At 48.6% G+C, this 23,191-nt stretch overlaps 13 protein-coding genes across 13 annotated transcripts; 6 read left to right on the top strand and 7 right to left on the bottom strand.

The window, feature by feature from the left end:
• Positions 1-367: 367 nt before the first annotated feature.
• Positions 368-1,558, top strand: FOBCDRAFT_287048 (uncharacterized protein; the record flags this gene model as incomplete). Its single annotated transcript, XM_031193642.3, has 3 exons — positions 368-631; positions 688-1,175; positions 1,222-1,558. Exons 1-3 carry the CDS (start codon positions 389-391, stop codon positions 1,556-1,558), a joined length of 1,068 nt encoding a protein of 355 aa, XP_031030263.2. The 5' UTR covers positions 368-388.
• Positions 1,559-1,775: 217 nt separating this feature from the next.
• FOBCDRAFT_12283 (uncharacterized protein) lies at positions 1,776-2,519 on the bottom strand. The gene is made up of 2 exons (XM_059607762.1): positions 1,838-2,519; positions 1,776-1,788 (listed from the first exon to the last, which is right to left on the bottom strand). Exon 1 carries the CDS (start codon positions 2,505-2,507, stop codon positions 1,845-1,847), a length of 663 nt encoding a protein of 220 aa, XP_059468184.1. The 5' UTR covers positions 2,508-2,519; the 3' UTR covers positions 1,776-1,788; positions 1,838-1,844.
• A 132-nt stretch (positions 2,520-2,651) lies between these two features.
• Positions 2,652-4,298, bottom strand: FOBCDRAFT_234407 (uncharacterized protein). Its single transcript, XM_059609969.1, has 4 exons — positions 3,909-4,298; positions 3,574-3,857; positions 3,400-3,521; positions 2,652-3,343 (listed from the first exon to the last, which is right to left on the bottom strand). The coding sequence occupies exons 1-4, from the start codon at positions 4,183-4,185 to the stop codon at positions 2,725-2,727; spliced, it is 1,302 nt and encodes a 433-aa protein (XP_059468183.1). The 5' UTR covers positions 4,186-4,298; the 3' UTR covers positions 2,652-2,724.
• Positions 4,299-4,773: 475 nt separating this feature from the next.
• FOBCDRAFT_209347 (uncharacterized protein) lies at positions 4,774-5,627 on the top strand (the record flags this gene model as incomplete). Its single annotated transcript, XM_031193638.2, has 2 exons — positions 4,774-5,056; positions 5,107-5,627. 2 exons carry the CDS (start codon positions 4,774-4,776, stop codon positions 5,625-5,627), a joined length of 804 nt encoding a protein of 267 aa, XP_031030259.2.
• A 74-nt stretch (positions 5,628-5,701) lies between these two features.
• On the bottom strand, positions 5,702-7,392 carry FOBCDRAFT_234405 (major facilitator superfamily domain-containing protein). Its single transcript, XM_031193636.3, has one exon. It carries the CDS (start codon positions 7,362-7,364, stop codon positions 5,856-5,858), a length of 1,509 nt encoding a protein of 502 aa, XP_031030257.3. The 5' UTR covers positions 7,365-7,392; the 3' UTR covers positions 5,702-5,855.
• A 253-nt stretch (positions 7,393-7,645) lies between these two features.
• On the top strand, positions 7,646-9,309 carry FOBCDRAFT_234404 (fungal-specific transcription factor domain-containing protein). The gene has a single exon (XM_031193635.3). It carries the CDS (start codon positions 7,666-7,668, stop codon positions 9,199-9,201), a length of 1,536 nt encoding a protein of 511 aa, XP_031030256.2. The 5' UTR covers positions 7,646-7,665; the 3' UTR covers positions 9,202-9,309.
• A 77-nt stretch (positions 9,310-9,386) lies between these two features.
• FOBCDRAFT_254558 (uncharacterized protein) lies at positions 9,387-10,268 on the bottom strand (the record flags this gene model as incomplete). The annotated part of the gene is made up of 4 exons (XM_059611128.1): positions 10,170-10,268; positions 9,748-10,134; positions 9,583-9,705; positions 9,387-9,445 (listed from the first exon to the last, which is right to left on the bottom strand). The coding sequence occupies exons 1-4, from the start codon at positions 10,246-10,248 to the stop codon at positions 9,387-9,389; spliced, it is 648 nt and encodes a 215-aa protein (XP_059466391.1). The 5' UTR covers positions 10,249-10,268.
• A 1,199-nt stretch (positions 10,269-11,467) lies between these two features.
• FOBCDRAFT_234401 (uncharacterized protein) lies at positions 11,468-13,229 on the bottom strand. Its single transcript, XM_054707832.2, has one exon. The coding sequence runs from the start codon at positions 13,119-13,121 to the stop codon at positions 11,658-11,660; it is 1,464 nt and encodes a 487-aa protein (XP_054563807.1). The 5' UTR covers positions 13,122-13,229; the 3' UTR covers positions 11,468-11,657.
• Positions 13,230-15,424: 2,195 nt separating this feature from the next.
• Positions 15,425-16,424, top strand: FOBCDRAFT_254556 (uncharacterized protein). Its single transcript, XM_031193632.3, has 4 exons — positions 15,425-15,615; positions 15,677-15,901; positions 15,933-16,104; positions 16,351-16,424. Exons 1-4 carry the CDS (start codon positions 15,530-15,532, stop codon positions 16,366-16,368), a joined length of 501 nt encoding a protein of 166 aa, XP_031030253.3. The 5' UTR covers positions 15,425-15,529; the 3' UTR covers positions 16,369-16,424.
• Positions 16,425-16,840: 416 nt separating this feature from the next.
• Positions 16,841-17,998, top strand: FOBCDRAFT_12276 (uncharacterized protein). Its single transcript, XM_031193631.3, has one exon. It carries the CDS (start codon positions 16,914-16,916, stop codon positions 17,910-17,912), a length of 999 nt encoding a protein of 332 aa, XP_031030252.2. The 5' UTR covers positions 16,841-16,913; the 3' UTR covers positions 17,913-17,998.
• On the bottom strand, positions 17,992-18,988 carry FOBCDRAFT_193369 (uncharacterized protein). Its single transcript, XM_031193630.3, has 2 exons — positions 18,848-18,988; positions 17,992-18,801 (listed from the first exon to the last, which is right to left on the bottom strand). The coding sequence occupies exons 1-2, from the start codon at positions 18,849-18,851 to the stop codon at positions 18,014-18,016; spliced, it is 792 nt and encodes a 263-aa protein (XP_031030251.2). The 5' UTR covers positions 18,852-18,988; the 3' UTR covers positions 17,992-18,013.
• Positions 18,989-20,082: 1,094 nt separating this feature from the next.
• On the top strand, positions 20,083-21,353 carry FOBCDRAFT_265967 (pectin lyase fold/virulence factor; the record flags this gene model as incomplete). The annotated part of the gene is made up of 3 exons (XM_031193629.2): positions 20,083-20,378; positions 20,427-20,519; positions 20,567-21,353. 3 exons carry the CDS (start codon positions 20,083-20,085, stop codon positions 21,351-21,353), a joined length of 1,176 nt encoding a protein of 391 aa, XP_031030250.1.
• A 79-nt stretch (positions 21,354-21,432) lies between these two features.
• FOBCDRAFT_265966 (kinase-like domain-containing protein) lies at positions 21,433-23,057 on the bottom strand. The gene is made up of 4 exons (XM_031193628.3): positions 22,789-23,057; positions 22,065-22,740; positions 21,796-22,014; positions 21,433-21,741 (listed from the first exon to the last, which is right to left on the bottom strand). Exons 1-4 carry the CDS (start codon positions 22,823-22,825, stop codon positions 21,729-21,731), a joined length of 945 nt encoding a protein of 314 aa, XP_031030249.2. The 5' UTR covers positions 22,826-23,057; the 3' UTR covers positions 21,433-21,728.
• Positions 23,058-23,191: the final 134 nt, after the last annotated feature.

The following is a 23,191-nucleotide window of genomic DNA, read 5'->3' as shown; positions in this document are numbered from 1 at the left end:
CATCTGGTCTTCTCTTCGCCTCTGCGGATCTGAAGGTTGTCCCACCAGCTGAGTGCGGAGGGATCCTCAATTAAATATCTCACTCACAATTAACTGAAACATGCAGACAAACAGTTCAGCTTATATTGTCACTTCCCCCCAATGCTCCCCCAAAATGGACGGATCAATCAGTCCACTCTGGGGTACCCCCCTTCGCTAACGTGATCACCAACACTCCAGATCGGTCTACCCCGGAATCCCTCCACGGGGTAAAGAGGCCCATTGTGACAGTCGCTATTAAGCTTAGCCGCCCCTCGTTTGTGTCGTGTTTTTTTCCTTTTGCTTTGTTTGCAAGGTTTCCCCGACTTACCATGGTTACTTCCGACACGACGACGATCGTACATACACTATGGACGACCCTGTTTACTACGAGCTGAGCTGGTCGATCCTCAGCACGATCGGGATAGCTAATGTTTTGTTTGGTCTTATGGTCGCTGGCATCACGAGCTTTGGTCCTGTCTCTATCGTTCCGATCGTCACGTCTGCTGCTGGCGCTATAGCCAACGGGCTTTGCTATTATGCTTTCTATGAAGAGGGTAACTCTACTACGACCAAGGCTGTAGCCTCCGTGTTCGCTGATGTTCTGTGGCTGGTACGTTGCCGAGTGCTTCATGATATTCGATTCGAGCTAATGTATTGCTGTCGCAGGTTCAAGAGGCTGGCCTTTCGTTCTACAGTTATATCATCCTAAGTCGAGTCTTACGCGGTCGCCAATGGATCATCTTCGCCACCGGATTCTGGTTCATGATCATCTCCGTCTCCGGTATTCGCGTGGTAATTGCAGCTGTCCGAGCCCGACGAATAATGAACGCCCTCGACACTGATCAGTCATTGATCAACCATCTACATATGGGATACTTCATCCTCATCGCCCTCTTGGAATGCCTTAGTTCTTTCTTCCTCCTCCGAGTCTTCAGCTCGGCGAAATCGACGTCACTTAGCGCTGCTATCAAGGCTGGTCTGTTCAGATACTTGATGCGGAGTACTGAGGTCCGACTGGCACTTCTTGCAGTACTGGGCATCATACGGGCTATCACATATTCCTTCCAAAATGCTGAACAAAGTGCGACGAATCTTGCTTCACAGATTGATCGGTTTGCGTACAGTATGGAATGCATGTTCCCAGTAATGATGATGTAGGTTTACCTTGTTCACTTCAATCCACCACGCTAACAAGCTCAGCATCGACATCTTAGCATCAAAGGTCGTTTTTCACAACCAAGTTTACGGCTCATCAGGCCAAAGCCGACACCAGCCTGGTGGCTATCCACATAGACAGTTCGCGAATGGCCGTGGCGGCGATATTGTCCTCACAACCCAGCAAGGCGAGAACATTGTTGAGGTTCGGGGAGGAGAGTCGACCGGTGACAGGACAAGTTCACAAGAGCGCATCATTAGTCGCAGGGACCACAGAAACCCTTCTTCGGATATTGATCTTGATGAGATGGACACGAAACAGATCGGCATTAGTAAGACCGTCGCGTTTGAGGTACACAGTTCAGGAGATGTTGAGCGGTAGAAGCCCCAATATCGAGCCGTGCATATTAGTTCTCGGGTGGTGTATAATCTAATTCTATGTATGATACTTATGAGAAATGCCTATCTATTTCATTTGCCCCCAACCATTATGGAAGTCGCCTGCCTGTTCGTGTCTCACCTGACAGACAGCGTCCACATAGCAGTTCTTCTGAGTAAGCGCTTTTCTGAACTAGAATGAAGTGTGTATGGAGGTTGGCGAGTTGTATGACCCTGTACATGCATGAGTTGAGACTAATCAAACTTTTCACATATTACTGACCTCACTGTCATTCTGATTGACCGTGGATATGCTCATACCAGATTCTCAACGTCCATAGTGCTACCAGGGCATCCCTGATGTCTTGTTGCAATGGAACTTCAATTACGAGCTTGTGATTGCCCTCCTGACCTGGCTCATATGCAATAATCTGCCCATCTGCATCTATCCACTGATAAGGACCGCCTTTTAGTTTCGGCCTCATCTCAAACAAGATTTGTTGGGTATCGACTTTAAACAGTTGAACATCATCTGCTGATTTGTCGGCGTTGAGCATCGCTTTGAATCCCAGACATTGCGAAGGAGTATTATAGACCTCGACCTGAATATTGCCCAATGCTTTGGGCGATGGAGCGGTGAGGTAACACGCCGGCGTATCGTGTCGACGTTGCAGCATGAGAAGCGAGTTCACAAGGTAGTAAAGATCATGAGGGCGCTGCCGTATTCTTGAACCTTTCCCATCTGGATGGGATGTCTCGACAACCTCGATCTGTTCGAATATTATGCTGCAATGCTTCTGAACTTTGCAGGCTATGGTGCGGCTAAGCCGGTAAAGAGGTATTGACGGCTCATTCTCCAATGTTATTTGCTGCCCATCGAATATGAGAGTGGTAGGGACCGATGTCTTCTGAGCAGGGGATGCCTGGTCTTGAGTGGTTGAGTCGGGGCCCATCGTGGATGTCAGTGGCGAAATGCGGATAAATCGAAGTTGGTGATGAAATCGCTTCATTGGTTATTGACTCATTTGGGTACAGCTCCACGTGACGCTGTAGTGGAGTTGCCAGGCGGATTCACCCGGAGACAATTTCCTGTTTATTTTTCCTGCTGTCTTCAGTAGTTACCGAGCTTATTGAAGGAAAATGTAATATTTAGAGGGGGCTTATCGCTATTTAAACTGCTTGTTGCCCAAAGGAGACCTCATCCCAAACCGTCTTGAACTTCTCCAGCAGGCGAGCATCAGGTGCGAAAACGGCTGTCAGAGTCTCCATTGCAACGTCCTGTCCCCCTATTCTCATAGAGCTTACAACCTCTCGTAATCTGATAACATACCATGAACGAACCTCACTCGCGGGTTCCGCAGCAGCTGCACCAACGAATAGCTGCCAGACTAGTAGCTGCATCGAGGAGCATAGCCTGATATGGGGCTGCAGCAGCGCATACTTCAAGTTCTCGGCCTTAATATCCAACGACCGTCGTTCCTCTATAGGCCATAATAGTGACAGAAAAAGCTGTAAAGAATCATGCAGAGAGCGGATGTAATGTTCTTGGCTTCCCAGCAGTGTATCCACTTTCAGTTGTAGGCGATGAACCTCGTACCTAATGATAGCTGCTGTATCTCGCTTTAGTGTTGTGGAAGCGTGGTAATTATCTATTAATTGGCGCAAGTCGTTGGCATCGGATCGAATTGCTGCGACGTCCATTTGCTTAGGGTCGTCTTCATTTCTCAATGCGTTGATGAGGGGTAAATTGGAATAGCTGGCAGAAAGGATCGTATGACCAATTGAATCACTGGTAACAGTTAGTAGAAGAATGCTCATGGGAGTGCAGAATACCGTTAGACATACTATAGGATAAAATCACCGAACCATGATGGGATTGCCGTATTCCCTAATGAACGTCTAACTTTGATCATTTGGGCCAGACCTTGGATGTGGACGTCTCTCGCTTTGACATCACTCTCAAGAAGCTGAAGTGCGATATGTTAGAGATTTATGTGGTGCTTAAATACTGTTACTTGCCTCTGCAAAGGTCAAGGTGAAGACGGCGCTGAGCACGCCGTCGGTCAATCCTAAGGGCGTGTTCAGCCGTTCGTTGATCATCTTGATAGCTCTTCCTTTGCGCACAGACGCCTCACGAATACCTTGAGTCCTCTGGAGCCGGGGTGAATGTCTTATCGCTATGGCCATGGATGCTTCGACCAGGGCTGGCTCAGAGTGCAGTAGGGCGATCCAGTCTGCTTCTCGGTTTGATCCGGGAGAGCCGAGGCCGGCTGGGAAGATTAACGCGCGGTACTCGCAAATTACTGCAATCCCGATGAGCCGTTACCTCCAAGAAACAGTAACAAGCGACTTACAGTATTCGACGGGGGAGTATGTCGGCTCGATCATGCGGACGAGCAAACTGTCAGCCACCGGCTCGAGTGCATGCCGCAACTGCCGCTCGCCCAATGCGGTCAAGGCAGAGGATGGACTTGAAGGTGAGGCGGTGTTTCCTTTGTTCTTCGGCTTGCCTAATCTTTGTCTTCTCTTGGCAAAATTCGTCTTCGTAATATGGCCTCTCATCTGCTTGGCCTCGTTAGGCCCTAGACCGGGGGCATTGCTAACATTGACAAACGTGAAGGATGGTGCCATGCTTATTTTTCTGGCCCTGAGCGGATGTTTGCAGCTAAATTTCGTTTGACCGCTCTAAATATGAAAGAGGAAAATGAGAGGGAATGGTCCAGGATACGCGACGATGACATACGAAGATGGACGACGGCTTGAGTGGGACGAATGATCGAGGTCAAGCGATGGGCCCAGTTTATACCCTTTTAGGAAAATGAGATTGATTGGTAGACTACTACGTAGTAGGGATCTTGAACTGTGACATCGGACCGGCGAGCTGAACTAACCTCAATGGGAAAACAAGATCATAGTTCTGGGCTTCAACCATTTGATTGATAATCCAAACTCGTGGCATGGAGGATTGCGAAAGCCTCACTCTTTCCAGAAAAGGAAAATGAGTTCAGAATGAGTTGTGAAATGCGTTCTTCAGTGATTCTAAGCATCTAGTGTTCGCCAGTACAAAAGACACCAGAAGTATGCCCAAATGGTATACACAGAAGTTCATCATCACAGTTCAAAAACAATACGTAGATAGCAAAACCAAACGGTATGCTTCTCAGATGGAATATTTGGAAAAGGCTAAACAGAAACAGTAGCAAACAGCCCACCACCAACATGTCTCGCTTCATTCCTCAACTTACTGGCGCCCATGCCCTCGTCACCGGCGGCACTAAGGGCATTGGAAGGGTCATCGTCGAGACTCTACTGAGTGAAGGTGTCAGTGTATCTTATTGCTCTCGCAATGTCCGAGGCGATGAATTCGCAAACTTCAAAGATGCCACTGACGGAGCACGAGCTGTTGGAACCAGCGTTGACATTTCCAATGCCGCTTCGATCCAAGGCTGGGTCGAAGCCTCAGCCAAAGAGTTTGGAAGAATTGACCTCGTTGTTGCTAACGGTATTTATCTTTGGCGAATCGTGTTATTATTCCTGCTGACAATACTATAGCTTGTCCCAAGTATGTCAGCCCGAGCATTGACGACTGGGAAAAGAGCTTCCATGCCGATGTTCTTGGCCTCGTGAACCTTATCAACGCTTCCGAGCCTCATCTTGAGAAGTGCAACGGTACAGGCTCAATTATCGTGATCAGCTCTCTGGCTGGCTTCGAAGCTAGACATCCAGCAATCCGAGGACCATACACCACGCTCAAGCGCGCCCAGGCCACCTTGGCCAAGGACTTTGGACGATGGCTCGGACCTAAGGGTATCAGGATCAACACGATCGTTCCTGGCACCATCGATTCTCCTCCTGTTGACAAGCCGGATGGAACCGTGGAGTTGAGCCAGTTTCAGCAGATCATGACGGCCAACCCTGAGTTCCTCAAGAGTCTTATCGACTCTATTCCTCTTGGGAAGGTCGGACAGGCGCAGGATATCGCTAACGCGGTTGTCTTCCTTGGAAGCAGCCTCGGTAAATATGTCAACGGAGTGAACTTGATTGTCGATGGTGGAATGTCTACGGCCCTCTAGGAGTCTAACCTGTTAAGTGCGACAATATGGTGTTCAACTAGATAGGTTTTGAGGAATTGAAACTTGGTGTCAGTTGGAAGTACAGTCTATGCTCTATTGTAAATATATATTGCTCCATGAGCAACCCTTCTATAAGTATATGGAACTCTTAAAACAGCAATACACCATAAGAAAACAAGGAGTCGTGAACTCGCCTTTCTTCCTTTTGCTTCATCTCTGGTCTAAATTTCACACGACCGTCCCATCAGTAGGGTTCTGTTCCGCTCCTTCTCTCCACACAACGATGACAATGCAGCCAACTGCCAAAGAGCAGATCAAAGCCAAGATAGACATCCACCACCCAAAGCCAATACTTGCCGTGGCGATTGGAGACACTACAGTGCCAACGGCAGCAAGAATGTTACGGACCAAGTTGAGATCAGCGACGACTGAAGCACCGACTCCCGGCTTGATATCAACAAGGAAAGGCATAACCGTTGCCGTAACAAGCATGAGACCCAGGCCGAACAAGAAAGCTCCGATAAGAGGAGCAATCCAAAACACCTTTTTCTCAATCAACCACCCGTAGATGATCAATCCAGCGGGGATAAAGCCAACGCCGTACCAAACTGTCTTGATCCTCTCGATGGGGCGGATGGCACCCTCATGAGTTTTCTGGTACTGTCGCAACTTGGCATCGCTCAGTTTGCCTCCGACGACACTTCCGATGGCGTATCCGAGACAATTGCTGATATAGCAAAGACCAATTTCGATGGCTGAGAAGTTGTAAGGTGCAGCAGCGTAAGCGTATGGAAGTGTCGTGTTGAAGCAGTACAGGCTTGCAAAGCAGATGCTCACATAGGCAATAGTCAGAGCAATGGAAGAAACCATCAAAAACTTCAGTTTAGGGAGTGGTGCGAGGGCATCGCGTTTGAGGACCTGGTGCCATAGCTTCGGCTGCTCAGTAGACGAGTTGACAAGTGTCTCGGGCAGAACCAACAGAGTGAGCATGGCAGCGATGAAGGTGAAAATGGCCATGAAGTACAAGTTTGCACGCCATCCAAGCCAGACTTGCAAAGCGCCACCAATGATGGGTGCAACCAAAGGTCCAATAAGTGTTCCCAGGTAAAACCAGCCCAAAGCTGATCCACGCTCGGTCGAGATGTAGATGTCGCTTATGACGCCGGCACCAACGCTTTGAGCAGACGAGCAGCCCATTGCTTCGATAAGTCGAAAGACGATGATTAGAGGCAGCGAGTTGGAGACTGCGCAGACAATCACCGCAACTGTTGAGATGAGGAAGCTTGAGACTAGAACTGGTCGACGGCCATACTGCTGGCTCAGGGTACTCCACCACAGCGGAGCAATAGCCAAGCCAAGAAGAAAGACAGTTGTAGTAAGTGCGACTTTTGTTTCGGTGGTGTGAAAGTAGTCGACAAGAGTTGTAAACGATGGGAAGAGAATGCATGAGGCAAATGGTGCTGTGAATGCAGACAGAGTTGTTATGGCGACGATTGCGTGCTTTTGCCAAGTGGAATGAGTAGTTGGGTCTTCTCGCCGAGTTACCAAGCAGAATCTATCAAACCATGTTTGGTAGAGTTGCTTGGGCTTTTCGTTGGAGGCAGTCTTCGACATCTTTCCTGAGCGATGAACAATGATAAAGCTGAGGAGCTGGTATGGGTAGGAAGAGTGATAGTTGATCTGAGACTGACATGAGGAGTAAGATGTAAGTAGAGGTAGACAACTACGTCTGTTCATATATTAAAGCTTCCAGCAGTGATAAATCCTGTCCTGGCTTGATGATGCGATTCCGGGGTTTCGGGACTTTCAGCTATCGGAATTTCCTAAAATAATCCCGATGCTCTTGGGGACTGACCAATGACAGTCACATCTGGCTGGCTGCAATGCCTCTAAAATCTGACAAACATACACCGTAAGCATGCTAAAACTTCATCAGCACACACTAAAGCTGCGGGACTTTCTGATCGGGAAATTCTACTTAATACTTCCAGCGCCCGAAATCCCGATATCACGAACTCACACATTTCCCTCAACAAAAATGAACAGAAGCTGCGTCAGTTGCGCCACGTCCAAGGTCCGATGCGACCTCGACAAGAAGGGTTTTCCGTGCTCGCGATGTCAACAGAAGAAGTCAACGTGCGTGAAAGCTGGCCGCAAGAAACGAACGAGGAAAACGACGCCCAGCATCGCCAGTTCAAACCCGTCGCCACAGGGGATCGCACAGCAAAATGAACCGCAGCCACCGCTCGAGCAGAATGTCGACTTTTCATTCTTTGACACATCATCCTTTGGCGAAATTGACTTTCTATCACAACTCGTTGACATCGAAAGCATGGTTGACATGAGTAGTTGGACATGGAGCCCTAGCCATATGACATCGCCCATTGGCGAAAACACCGTACCTGGCAACAATGATCTCTGGACCGGTATGAGAACAAATGACGGACTCGTCTGCCCGGATAACTTCCGACTTCCAGCCGACTTCCTTCTTGAGCTTGACGGCCCAGAGACCATCCCTGTGCATCGCCTTGAGACGCTGGCCAGGCTCTTCTTCTCGCACTTTCACTCTTCACTTCCACTATTGCATGTTCCAACATTCTGTCTAGCTTCATCGCCTTCTGTTCTTATTCGAACAATTTGCTTTATCGGCGCCGGTTTTGAAAGAGATTCTATTTCTACGACGGAAGCAAAGTTACTTTACGGCTCTCTTCCATCACAGCTGGCTAAGTCCTGTCTTCGTTCCAACGGAAGCTCGCCAACCTTTCAAGAACTACAGGCTCTGGTACTGCTACAGTTTGCTGCTATGGCGAACGGAGGAAGTGTCGAAAGAGCTGCGTCTCGGCTCATACATCCGCTCCTCGTCGCAGCAATACGACACGAAGGTCTTCTCAAGGTTCACGGCGAATGTACCAAAGCTACACGCAATGCACACTTTTGGACATCGTGGATACAAAAAGAGTCAAACAAACGAGTGCTTTGGGGCGTGTATGCAGTTGACTGCTACCAGTCAATACTTTGTGGCAGTAAACCCATTCTATCCCCGACAGATACGAGGGCCTCTTTCCCATGCGACGATGCCAGCTGGACGGCTTGCTCTGCATCTCTATGGGCTGCACTACCAGCCCAAGATCCTTCTAGCTGTTTCCTGTCCTCCGTTAAAGGCCTCATGGGAGGCCATGCTCCTGCTGAGACAAATCTGACAGCCTTTGGAATGAATCTTTTGGTCTTGGCAGTCAACTCGCTTTTGCTCGAAGCCCAAACGTCAATATTACCCGTCGATACTTCGGCTCTGGAATCGGCACTTCAGACTTGGTATGCGTCTTGGCAACAATTTCAAACGCAGTCCCAAAACGCCAGCGATAGAAGGGCGAACTCTGTCCTCATCACGAACAGTTTGTCCTTGTACCGTTTAGGGGTCCACTTTCTCAGAAATGGACGGCCTCTTCTGTATGAAAAGGCTTATCTGGAAAGGTCTACTGACACTCGGAACCCTCTAATTATCAAAGAGCAGGTATATCAAGACGAAATGATGAAATACGTGAGGGGAGTTCTTGATGCGTTTGTAGAAGCATAATTCCAAAATCTGAGACTTTGATAGCCTAAATTGAAAGGATAGGGCGCCGAGAGCAAGGTTCTAATATTAAATACATACTTGAGAAAACTCGCTGCTTTTTACAGTAGGATGTTCTGAGAAATAGAGGATTCAGATTGCAACGGATGAAAGTTAAGCTTTCCCTGGCCTCTCATGCTGCATCTGCCTCAAGCCACGCCATCAGCGTCCGTCAACTGAACACCGCCGAGATCCGCAATCAGATTTGCTATAGGTGGCTTTGATATCTCCTCACAGAACGGGATATGAAAACATCAGCACATACATAACCCATATCCTCAAGGCCAGTCGGATCCAGTCCACGCGCATCACTCTGTTCCTGAGCAGAGGCGAAGCGGTGTAAACGAAGCACAACGCCCGGAAGCCTCTCGGTCACAAGCCCGTGCTCTGTCAATTCAGTCGCTATCTCTTCATAGGAGGGTGTCCCAATCACAGTGCTAGCGACCCAGAGGTTGCTTGATCTACCGACTACAGCAATGATGCGAGCGAAAGCTCAGGAGCTTAGGTAACTGACGCCGCCCGCATAAATTATGAGACTCACACCCTGCAGTGCCTTGCGTAGATCCGGAGAGGGATCCTTGACCTCCAGACCCTCTATCCAACCAGCGTCGATCAAGCCGGCATCCAAGGCATAGCGAACAGCATGGTCTGCCTTGTCAAGCCCTAGCACCACGGGCTTGGGAGATCGTTCTCGACTCGCAAAGAACTCTTTGTCTGCCAGAGCCTGCTGTTTGGAATCCGGCCCCGAACCTGTGTAATGAGCGGTCCAGGTCTCTAGGTCGACTTGGTGTCGGAGCAGAGCTCCATTGATGCCGTATGAGCAGCGCACGCCTAAGATTGCGGGAGCGGTCGCCCCCCGACAAGATAATCGATGAAGTCGCTGGAAAAAAGGTAGTACTTGCTGTGGGAGGGCGCCAAGGTTGTGGGATAACCACGCAGGTCTTGCTGGTTGTGTAAGTCGGTACAGTTTGCTTTCTGGGCGACAGCAGATTGCTGCTGGTTGTTTACCATTGTGGGCTGCTATTCGTAGTTAATGGAAAGATGCAGGATCCGGTGGAGAAGCAGGTTATTCCCCCTCTTATATAACCAAGTCTCATGTCTCACTTTCACTTATGCAACTACGAGAAATTATGGAAGTGTGGAGGTCACACCGTAAAGCATTCAATCATTATCACAAAAGGTGCTGTCGCATTGATACGGTAGCCTCAATATGTATGCCAGGACCATGTAGGCTGGACCGGTAAGTATGCTGACGGTGTATCACCGGCTTATCCACTTGATAGGAAGTCACAATGACCGGCCAACGCATGCTAATGATATAATAATGTCTAGCACCCTGTCGCCGTGTGAAACTGAGGTCTGCAGAGAAACATAGTGCTTCTGCTTCAGTCGTACCATAATGACGCTACATCACAATGCAGCAGTCGTCGTCGCGTGGTGGAGGGTTGCAAACAAAGCAGGCTCGATACGCTGCTCGCTTCGAACGGCCTGTACACGTAGGGCAAACATCTAAGGTTCCAAACAAAGCCCATTTTTAGCAAATCTGGTAGGTGCAAGATTAGAGACGCGAGCACGTACGGTATTGGCACCATGGCGAGATCTTAGTGGTGAAGTGTTTGCGTGGTCTGTTGCACTGAGGGATAGCGCAAACCTGTGAGTACGGATTGTGCATTGTGTCGGTTTACCTGAACGATATTCCAACGTGAGATGCTAAAAGACGCTAGAGGGCAAGAGAAGAAAGAAGATACAGAGAAAGAAGGAGGACGCGAGAGGCGGGGATTAAGTACCAAAGTCTTAACCGCCAGCCTGATTTCTTAATATGACCGGAAGCAGGCTCTCATGCGACTGAAAGTGCAAATAATCTCTCGTCAGCACATGTCTTGGGCATTCTCGCCTGTAATTTGCTAGCAGTCTGTTGTGGCGCTTCAAGACCGTATATCTGTCCCCAACGTGCAACCTTTGATACATCATGCCACCAACATGGTAGACCACCATTATGTGTCAGCTCAGACAGCCAGGTCATCTCACCAGGTGGCCAGAGAAATTAAAGAGTAATATGGACTGAAGACGATAGAAATCAGGCGAGATTCGCAAGGGGGTTGAAAATTGTGACTTATTACAAGCCACTCATAGTGAGTCCTGACATTCTTGGAGGGGGACGCATTTCCAACACTGACATTGATATGTGCCTTCCATCTGGTGCTCCACAGATTGTTGAAGGGTTGTGAGCATTGCACTTCTCGGCCGCAGGTAAGCTTTTATTATATTCATGTATCGCATTCGCAATCAAGGACTCAAGCTACCAAAAGTCCCGTATATACTTTGCATCACAACAAGATAACTTGGTCAAGGCTTGTAATCTGACTGCATGTTCAAAATAAACAACCTTTGACAGAGTATCCAACATTGCTTCATAATACCTATTTCTCACCAATCAATGCCAGAGCAAAGTCCTTGTAGTCACCGCTCAGCACCGACTTGATATTCCCACTCAACGTAGCACCAGTAACTGGCTTGTACGCCTGCTTTGTCTGATATAAGCGCCCCTGATCCCAGTAGAGACTGACGAGTCTGTTGATGAAGAGACGGTCCTTACGCATCGACTTGTTCAGTGGCATACTGAGTCTGCCTGCATCAGATCGAGCTCGATCCTGTGCATGGTAGAGTATCCGCAGCAGCACGTCTTCCATGTCACCGCGGAACTCCTTCTCAATAACACTCTCAAGACTGCGGTGATATTTGTGTTGATATGCATCGTTCATTGCACGAACTTGGGCGTCGTTGCTGCTGGTGAATATCTGGGCTACAGAAACAGCGTTGGCACCGATTGTACCCTCAGTGGCCCTCTGCAGTTCTGTAATCTTCTGGTCAATCTCGTGAGGAATCACTGGAGCATTATCCTCCGCTCGCCTGGCGGCAAGAACCATGCTGTAGAGTCGGTAGAGGGTATCGTCGACATCCTCCTTGATATCGACCAGAAGTTCTTTGCCTCGGAAACGCTTGTACTCGGCTGTAATAGCACGAATATCTGCATTTGAGCGGCAGAGAAGAACATCGTTCAACGCATCTTCATCGGTGCCAGCGCGGTTAAGAGCCTTTGACAGATTTTGAACGTCATTCTCCAATGGTCCGCGAATCAGAGCGAGAAGACATGTTTCAAAGTCGCCACGGGTCTCGCTTTCGATGTCCTTTGCGAGATCGCGCATGAAACGGCTATTGTAGTCCCGGACTAGCTGGGCCATAGTCCATGGATCAGCGTATTTGGGGCTGACGAGAACACGAATCAGAGCCTTTTCATCACAGCCCATTCCCTTCATGGCCTTTCGGAGAGCCTCCACGTCTGCTGCGGTGTCTACAGGCTTGACCCATGCCTTTTGGGCTGGGTCATAACCTGGCGATGCTGGCGTTGGAGGAACGTTTACTGGCGGCCCACCATACTGCTGCTGTCCAGGCTGCTGGTGCCATTGTTGACCTGGGTACGGTGGCTGCTGTTGTTGCTGGCCAGGGTATGGAGGCTGGCCTTGCTGAGGACCGCCGTATTGCTGGGGAGGATACTGTCCCTGTCCATAAGGAGCCGGAGGAGGCTGTTGCCCGTAAGGCGCTTGGTGTCCGGGGGCTTGCTGGCCGTGAGGCTGTTGTGGATAGCCCTGTGAATGCTGCTGATATTGGCCCTGCTGACCTGAAGGAGGGTATTGTTGGCCTACAGGAGGATATGGCTGATTTGGCTGTCCTCCAGGTGGGCCTTGCTGCTGGTAGCCGTAAGGCGGTTGTTGGCCTGGAGGTGGCTGGTAGTAGCCCTGGCCAGGCTGCTGCTGTCCCGGATAGCCCGGCTGAGGGGGCGCGCCGCCCTGGGAACCTTGCCAGTAAGGAGGTTGCTGCGACATTTAGGTAGTGAATAGACTGTTTAAGCTTCAATTAAGCGATGTTTGGAAGTTGATGCTGATGCGCGCAAAGTCTTGGGCCTGTTCAGCCCTATTAAACTAAATCTGACAGGCGGGGGATCGCAAAGTGGAGGCCTCTTCCTGGTTGCCTCCCACTATCATCTTAGCGGTTGTGCTACCGCAATCCGGCGTTGATGCCTCACTGGCGTCTTGCAAGTGGCTGTGTCGCTATTAGGCTGATTGCTATCGAGACCTAATATGACCCGATCCCCGTTGATCTATCCGATAAAGAGAAGGTGCGGGGCAAACAAGGCAGAACGGGCTGTTTGTGGCTTGCAAGTAGGATTGGTTGAAGAAGGCTATGAGGATTGGAAAAGGAATGATCTTCGCATGTGCATTTAATCAATCAATTGTATGGTCAACAACAGACGGAATGGGAACTTGCGATTATTTGGGCGCAGCGATATGGAGCCTTGTTGATTGAAGTGTCTTGGCAATTTAGAGCCCTGCTTCAAGGGACTCAAGCGAAACGTCACCTGATTGTTAGCGGGGACATATAAGCACCTAAGATTAATTCTCAAGGCTTGCCCCCTTTGCCTCTCCAATGGAAGTGGATTAGACAAAAATGGTTTCAAGAACATAGATACCTTGTCAATTATTTCAGGGTGTTATAAAGCAGATTATTAAGTCCAGCAAAGAAGCCAGAGTTGGAAAAGAACAGGTCGAATGACATCCAGATCATGACCAACTTCGGGGCTCAGCAGAGACATGTTCTCTCGTCCAAGTATATGGGACTAAGTACTATCGGAAGAGTACGATAGAACACAAAGAAGATGAAAAGAAGATGAGTCACAGTTGAGCCCACAGCTTCAGCTACATATTGCAAAGTCGAGCACAGCCAATGGCATTTTCTGTGCGGTTCTCAAGACTCATATATTGTTTCAGGGATGGGGAATGACTTATATGCATATTAATACCATCATTTCTTCTCTTTCCGTGCAAACATGTAAGTCGTTCAAACTTGCCCACGCAATGCTTATACTGATGCGAACTGTATCGTATAGCGCTTAACCATCCAAACCTGGCAGTTTAGAAAAGCAGACCCAGGGAAGTCATACTCTGGCGACCGAATCGCAACACATGGAGAATGGCTTGCGGATTGCGAGATGAATTACAAGTTCTGTCGGCGAGTTGTTAAGCGATACTCGACACGTGTCCTGATGAGCCATATACGAACGACAAGGGAAGCTGGTATCGTTGGGTTTCAGTCTACTCGAGGAGAGACTTTACTTTTCTTAGCGACAGAATTGATGCAATAGCTGGGATTACATCCTAGTACCAGCAAATATCAGCCCTCACATCATTTCTTGGCGCATGGAAAGAAGCATCCATAGATGATCTTCTCTGTATGCGCTTGAGGCCGAACAAATCAGCCCGGCTTGTTGGTGACCCATCGTGGTCACGGCTATCCTGTAATGCATACATTACTTGGGATTTCCTTCAGGTATCATCACTGGAGCGCTTGCACTCTACAGATGATCATATCACGGTATTGGCCTGTGATGTTACTTGGGATGGCTTACCTTATGTTTCAAAGATTCAGTCTTAGATGTTAGTCCTGAGAGGACCCTCAAGCAACTCTGTCTGCGATTTGGTCCTGAAAGCTGGTCTAATCCCCCACTTTTGGAACTGGAAGGCCAAGAGTTGGATCTCTGATGGCGATACCTCGGTATCGGGAGGGACAATTCGGCGATGGCCGGGGAGAGTTCACGAGCTATACGCGTCTACATGCTCGATCAACAGAACGACAGAAGGGGGGTAACAGAGAGGAAGTATATCTGATCTTGAAGCTGATGGAGGATGCATCGGATGATATGGAAGACAGCCTACCAACATATCGTCGCATTGTCATTGTTGCAAACCAGGGCAAATCTGGTCTGGCTGGAGAGAAGATATTCATTTTCCGTTGATGTATTTTAGACCACTTGAATGATATTTTTACTTCCCATTGCCACCTTTTGTCAAAATCCTGTCGATGGATGTCACACCGGCCAAAATTTGATAAGCTTATCAAGCCACGCACTTGTACCTGGCGTGGCTGCATTAGCCAACTAACGTTAATTAGCCAAGGCAATTGTTGACCGCTCAACCTCGGGACCCTCCTGAAATCAAAAACACCATTCAACTAGATTCCCAAGCTGAGTAATCGGTCTCCATCAATCACATCACCCCGAGGATGGCTCCGTTAACCCGTTCGCCTCACCCAATTCGCAAGGTGGGGAGCTACCTCTCACCCCCGCTCGGTACCGTTATATAAATGCTTGCTACCCCTCGATTTTAGCTGCCGAGGCCGTTTCACTGAAACAATTATCGCCAAAAACTTCACTCAAATCACTTTTTTGTATATCAAAATGGCTCAAGTTCTCGTTGTCTATCCTTCCGGTCCTTCTTTCGACCTGGATTATTATCTCACAAAGCACATGCCTCTTGTCGCATCGTAAGTGGGACCCGATCTGACATACCACCAGAATTCGATGCAATTACTAATGCCTCTGCAGCAAATGGGGTTCCCACGGTCTCAAGAACTACAAGATTCTTACCTTCCAGGAGGGTGCACCCTTCCAGATCCAGGCTACTCTTGAGTGGGAGAGCCTTGAGGTGTTTGAGAAGGCTGCTGCTAGCGAGGCGGCCGCTGCTGTCTTTGGCGATATCAAGAACTTCTACGATGGAAACCCTGTGCTGCTGAAGGGGCCTGTTGTTGCTAGCGAGACTGTTGCGTCATCGTAAGAGTTTAATGAATATACTGCTATGCAGACCCTTTGATCTGACGATTTGCCAGCGAATCCAAATTATAAAGTCGATTCTGGTGTCAATTGGGACAGCTGATGATCTGGCGGACATGGAACTCCGCGGCCGCCGAGTATCGAGGAAACGTGTACATGTCGATAATCTAATGCGATTCCGCGAGACATTCCGTGGAACCAAGGTATCTTGTCAGAATTGAGCAGTTATCGAATCAAGATTTGTTCAATGTCGATCGATTTGTGACACCTCATCTTTCGTCGTATTGCGTATTGCGGACCCGGTTCCGCATGTACTCATCCATCATCCCGCTCTGACTTAATTGATTCTCTCAACACTAATTGATCAGGTGATTCAGTCATAGGCACAGTCTTAATCATATTCGCTTTTATTATCACGGGAGAAATAGTGATACGATATTCTAAACCAGATTTATGCGGCCCGATAAGACCAAGCAGCCGGGTTTCCCGGAAATTCGGTCTCAGCTGATTCGCATCCCGAAATTGCTCCTCAGAGATATCTCCTGATTTAAACCATGAAGACAACATATGACAAACTTGAGGATTGTTGAATCGAGAGTTCTTTAATCTAACTTCTTAGCAGAGAAAGCTTTTAGACTTCATGAGTTTTATTTGACTTCATGGAGTCGGTAAGTCATAAAATCCTCTGAATGGAAACAGGTAAGAATCATACACCCTGCCTACTCGCATGAGCAGAAAGTCTAGTTCTGTCTTCCTCTGGCCGTCTGACATTCGATGTTGAGATAAAGGCAAAAATGGCTGAACGCCATGGCCATGATGTGATGTCAAGATTCAGAGGCGTCCTTATCGCCCGCTATCAACGCTAATCGGGCCGTCGATAACCACTCTCTAAACTATTTCTGGTTAAGCTCGACCATGACAGCAGCTCAATTGCGTCAATTTTCAGTGACGCAACCTCAAATTCGAGATCGACATTTTGAACTTGACATTTTCAACATCACATCCACCAAAAATGTCTCCAACAAAAGCGCCCGAGCTCGAGCTCGCGCCGTTCCTCAAATCAGCGCTACCCCAAGAAAACAGAGCTTCATTGCGGGACTCGGTCATTCCTCAGCTTTTAAGCGCTATTGCAGATATTGGCAAAGGGCTAAGAGGATCATATGATGTTTCCATCGTCGGCACAGAGAATGCTTTTGGTGATGAGCAGCTGAACGTCGATGTTCTGGCCGAGAACATTATTCGTGACAGTATTGCTAAGTCATCGGCTATCAAAACTGCCAGCAGTGAAGAGGACCCTGTCGAGAAGCCAGCGCGCGCAGGAGAGACAACGCAGGCTGATAGCAGTGCTGAGCAATACACTGTTGCTTTCGATCCTCTTGATGGAAGCTCTATCATCGGACCCAACTGGTCCGTGGGTACAATTGTCGGCATCTGGGACGGCGTGACTGCAGTTGGGCAACCTACAGAGAAACAAATCGCCTCTGTTCTTGGAGTATTCGGTCCACGAACCCTCGCCATTGTTGCCCTTCGAGTCCCAGGATCTAAGCCTGTATGCTTCGAAGTCAGCCTCAACGACACCCAAAAGTTCGTCGTGGCGCGACCTGAGCTTCGACTCGCTGAGCCTCCCTTCAAAACACGCTACTTTGCACCCGCCAACCTCCGAGCCGCCGCCGAGAATGAGAAGTACATGAGCCTTGTGACAAAGTTCATCACTGACAAGTACACTCTACGGTACTCGGGAGGTCTCATCCCTGATATCTATCATGCTTTAGTCAAGGGTCACGGCGTGTACATCTCACCAGTAACTTCTGCTAGCAAGGCTAAGCTGCGAAGACTTTACGAGCTGCTTCCTGTAGCGCTCGTTGTCGAGTGCGCAGGTGGACAGGCTATTGACTCTGAGACGGGTGCGAGAGTATTTGATACTATATTGAAGGGGTGTGATGATAGAGCTGGGTTGGTTTGTGGAACTTCGGAGGAGGTTGAGAAAGTGAAAAAGGCACTGTTGGGATAGGTTACAGATTGGAAGCATAAAAGTTCGGTTCGTTTGTGAACATCGGTTATGAGATCAATAGACAGCATTCATCAATTTATTGGGCTCCCTATGTGAAACACTCAAGCTGCTCCATTCGACGCCTTTGCAATGTCGGGAAAGTTTGGGCTCGTGACCTTGACACCATCTCCCTGCGCCAAAGGCTGCCAAACAGCGTAGTAAATGCTCGTTCTATCTAGTAGCGGTCCCACCTCGAGTGCATCAGGAAAGACATCCGCAACGGAGCCTTCACGGGCAATATCCTCGACCTCTTCACGCATGGCCTCATGATCACCATCTTCCGGTTTGGGGAACGACATGTGAACAGAGATCATCTTATCCTCTGGTCGGTGTAGAAGCCAAAACGAGCCAGCTCCTCTTCTCTCGGCTGCATCTTTGAGAACAGGATACAGCTGCTTCAAGATGGCTTCGACACCGACATGGTGGTAAGTCCAACGCTGGAAACGACCGATGCCATGCTCTTCGACTGGAGTGAAGTTATGAGCACCGATGACGTTCCAAACAAAAGCATCAACATGCCTGAACAAAGGTTGTTTCCAATAGGTCGTTTTTGGCTCGCCCACTTCGAACTCATTTGTTGTCCAGTCCTCGAAGCCTTTTGCATTCTCAACCGTGTCGAAGAGATAGCAGCCTCCCGTGAGCATATCGCCGTTGATAGGGTGATACTTCGTAGGTAGGTACTTGATGTACATGCCTGGACGCTTTCCCATCACTTGAGCGCCGGCATACTGACCCTGCCAAATGTCTTCAAGGCCGACCCGGGGAGCAATCTTGATTTCGGCAGTAAACGCACCTCTGGCGTTGATGTTGCCGACGCCGTAGCTGAGGCCTTGATTATTGGTTTCGGTGGCTGGTCATGTCAGATGTGAGATCAAATGAGGGGTATGCCAACTCACCCATTTTTGTGTGTAAATTGCATGAATTCTTCGAGCTATATCCACTATTGACTCAGATGAAGGTTTCGAGAAAATGACTTCCCGGAACAGTAGTTTTTATACTTCTTTGAAGGTTGGGCACTATTATCAAGTGCTTAGTCGAACGAATGAAGTTTGGTAATGATGACGTTGTAGAATCACGAGGCTGAAGCCAATCACTGTCTGGACTCCATCGATTCTTACTAAGACGGTACGCCTTCAACCTCAAAGCATTGGTCGCCGTCTGAACACGGAGGTTCTAGTCCAGGATCTGACGTGAGCTAGTATGGCCGCTAGTACTTCATTTATGAGTAACAAAGTCTCTCTCACTTATGAGATCCTGAACATTGATACGCAATATGAAGCATGTACTTTGCCCTCTTTTCTTGGGCCAGGCGGAAAGGGCGTGCTCCGGTGGGAAGCTTCTTCTAGTGTAGGAGATATCAGAGATATAGGCTGGAAGCTTAAACTTGTTGGCAAATCTTCAATCATTTGATCCTTCTGACATCTTCGTGTAGCGGATTTGGAATTGGTCCAAGGCTAAGAAGTATTTATCGGCATGGGAATTACCTGAAATCATGGAGCGGTAAGAGATATGGAAAGGGGAGCAAACGAGGAAACAACCACAGAGATAATTTTGCAGAGCATTAACGTGTAGGTAGCAGCGATGAGTTGTAATGCAAACAACTCAGCTACTCCGGAGACTCACAACGACCCGGGCCGTTCATGACTAGCTCGTATTCCCCATGCTTGCTTTGCGGATCGGCACTTGTGATGTCCTATAAGTGACAAGGAACTGTCGGTTAAAGATATCTTTACGAGCATAGAGAGTTGAGCGATTGGACAGAGGAAACTCCTGAACATATGATCACACCGCTTCGGCCTATCTCTCCCCGAATCATCGGTTTACTAACTTCATCAAGGAATGAATGAGCCACCTTGAATCCCCCAATTTCCAAGATGCCCCCAAATACTTCCTTTGAAACGTCTCCGAGATGATGTCCACCAGTGAAACAGCGATCTTCTGAAAGGGGTAATATCGTCTTATTGGTGGAAATACCCCTCATCCTTAACCTCGTCGTCCCCTTCGGAGTGGACCAATCCGTACGCCCCATCTAGGAAATTACATGTAGTGCGTTTCTTATACATAAAACAATAGACAAATCCATCGAAAATGAAGAATTGTCACAGAATTCTAATCATTGGATCTCGCAAATATGGTTGTTATTAAGCTTACCCCCGCAATTGTCCTAGCCTTCCTGGCTGGTGCCAACGCTAAGGATATCTTTGTATCTCCTACTGGTACTGGCTCTGGTACTCTTGCTGCACCATATGGATCGATCCAGTCTGCCATTGATGCTGCCAAGGCTGGTGACTTTATCTATCTGAGAAAGGGTACTTATGCTCCTTCGAAGAACATTCAGGTCAAGACGAGTGGTGCGAAGGGAAGTCCCATTACTGTGAAGCCTTATCAGAATGAGAAGGTTATCATCGATGGAGAGAACATGCCTGGGTAAGTGGCAACTACAATGGAGAGTGTGGCAAGACTAACATGATGCAGTACACCAAAGGCTGTTGGCGAGTCGCTCCCCAACGCTGAGCGTGGCGTCTTCCATATCCAAAATGCTGAGTGGTGGTCTTTCTATAATCTCGAGTAAGTTCAACTTGAACCTCAAGGATTCGAATGCTTACATTTCACAGGATCATCAATGGCCCTTATGGTATCTATGCCAGAGACGCCTCCAACAACTACTACGAAGGTCTCTCCACTCATGACAACTATGAGACCGGCTTCCAGCTCGAGGGCGCTTCCTCCAACAACCAAGTCATCAACCTCGACTCCTACCGTAACCGTGACCCTCGCAAGAACGGTGAGAGTGCCGACGGCTTCGCTTGCAAAGACGGTCAAGGTGAAGGCAATGTCCTCCGCAATGCCCGTCTATGGGACAACGTCGACGATGGTCTGGACCTGTACATGTTCGGCTCGCCCGTGACGCTCGATGAGGTCTACGCCTGGGGCAACGGTTTTAACCGCTGGAGTTTCACGCCCTTCGAAGGTGACGGCAACGGTTTCAAGCTTGGCATCACCAACAACCCTCCCGCGAACCATATCGTCAAGAACTGCATCGCCTTCCAGAACGCCAAGAAGGGCTTCATCGATAACGGAAACCCTGGTTCTCTGACCTTTGACCGTAACACTGCTTGGAAGAACGGCGACAACGGTTTCAACCTGCGCAGCTCTTCGTCCAAGGTCACCAAGAACGTTGCTGCCAGCAACACTGGTGATCAGGTTAGCTTGAATAGCAAGGTTTCTGCTTCTGGAAACTCGTGGGATAGCAAAGATACCTGGAATGATGCCTCTTTCAAGAGCACGGATGCGTCCACGCTCAAGGGTGCTCGTGGAACTGATGGACGTGTCAAGGCTAGCGATTTCTTGATTCCTGCTTCTGGAGCTGCTATTGGTGCTACTACCAAGGCCAAGGTCTGAGAAATGACCTTGAAATTTTGTACATAATTCTTAGTATACTTCTATTCACTTTGACCCTTCTTCATGTCGTCTTGTGTGAGCTCAGTCAGTCAAGACAATAAATGCGAGACCTCAAATGTTAGTCGATCACGCCTGGGTTGGAATGGTATGAAGGGAAGAACAATGCAGCACAAACAAATACAGTTTACAATTTTGACCTCCGATCCTTATGCCATCTATCATCAACAATTGCCTCCTTTGCCGTAATCCTCATTAAGCTCATCCTGTTTCTTACTCATACCCTCAATGATACCGTTTTCATGCATTTCCTTAGTCTTATTCTACAATATTCCGTTCATCATCTCCTCTCACATCAAGACTCAGTGAATCGGTGAATCAGTGACGTCCCCTGCGGTAATTATTTGTCAGCGATACTCCCGTTAAATCTGGTAGCACTACTCACAGAATCTCATCAAAGTAAGGATGGTTCAGGGCCGCCTTGGCAGAAATGCGAGTTACGGGATCGCAGATGAGCATGTAGTCAAGTAGCTCTAGACCAGCCTCATCCAGGTTCGGGCAAAGAGGAGTAGAGAAATCTCGCTGCCACTTGGGGAAAGACGGCTTAAAATCTGGGTACGTGGTGACACCAGGCCAGGCGTCTTCATCGGGTGTCCCGAGGGTCCTGCCAAGATAAGTACTCGTCCTCAAGGATCTAGGTCGGGGTTGACTCACCGGAAGATCTTGAAGATCTCATCGATTTCGGAATCACCAGGGAAAAGGGGCTTTCGGGAACACATCTCAGCAAAGATGGTACCGACAGACCACATATCAACACCAGTCGAATACTGTCGTCCACCAAGCAAGACCTCGGGTGCGCGATACCACAGCGTAACAACTTCATGGGTATAACTTCTCAAAGGAACACCAAATGCTCTCGCCAAACCAAAATCAGCCAATTTGAGATTTCCATCCTTATCAATGAGCAAGTTCTGTGGCTTCAAGTCGCGATGCAATATCCGACGCGAGTGACAATATTTAATACCCTGGACCAGATCCAGCATAAACTTCTGCACGACCTTCTCATCCATTCCCAAGTTTCGCACGGTAGTGGCAGTTCCGGTGGGAAGAGGCTTTCCACGACCGCCGTCTGTGACGGGGAGCGAGTCCATGTACTTTTTAAGATCAAGGTCGAGGAATTCCATGACGAGGTAGAGCTTGTGGCCATCGGCGTGAACAATATTCAGGAGGCTGACGACGTTGGGGTGGCTCAGTTCTCTCAGGACGGAAATCTCGCGGATGGCGGTGCTGGGAACGCCTTCGTCTTCGGTCTCAAGACGGATCTTTTTGAGAGCGACAATGCGGCCATTGTGGCTGAGATCACGGGCTTTGTAGACAACACCATAAGTACCTGAGAAGAGTCAATAATATGTATCAGACATGGCATGGACGATCAAACCTTCTCCGACTTTTTCTATTCTCTGATAGTTATCCATGTTGCGTTTTGGTGGGGACTGTTGAGATGAGATGAGATGCTGATGCCTGGCGGGATGAGGTGACGAGGCTGTGGATAGTGGGAATAGAGTTCGTCGTGGTGGGTTTATGTTGTATGTGATAAGCTGCTCGTTAATCTATGAGATTAGTCGTTATATTTCGGTCATGCGATGTGGTTGTTCCTTTGTCTGTCCTCTTCGGTTTGTTTTGTGTCCCTCGTCAATTGAAAATTCGATGCATTGACGGATCATTTTCCTCCCGACGCGTTGGCTCTGTTTTTTTGTTGCGGGGACAACTAACGCAACGCGTCTCTCTGTTTGTCTCCGCACCAACTCACTTGAACCACTGTTGATAGATCGTTTGACAGT

This window comes from Fusarium oxysporum, chromosome XII (assembly GCF_013085055.1).
Source record: "Fusarium oxysporum Fo47 chromosome XII, complete sequence".
Classification (NCBI taxonomy): Eukaryota; Fungi; Ascomycota; class Sordariomycetes; order Hypocreales; family Nectriaceae; genus Fusarium; species Fusarium oxysporum.
This window is presented reverse-complemented; position numbering and strand designations above follow the sequence as displayed.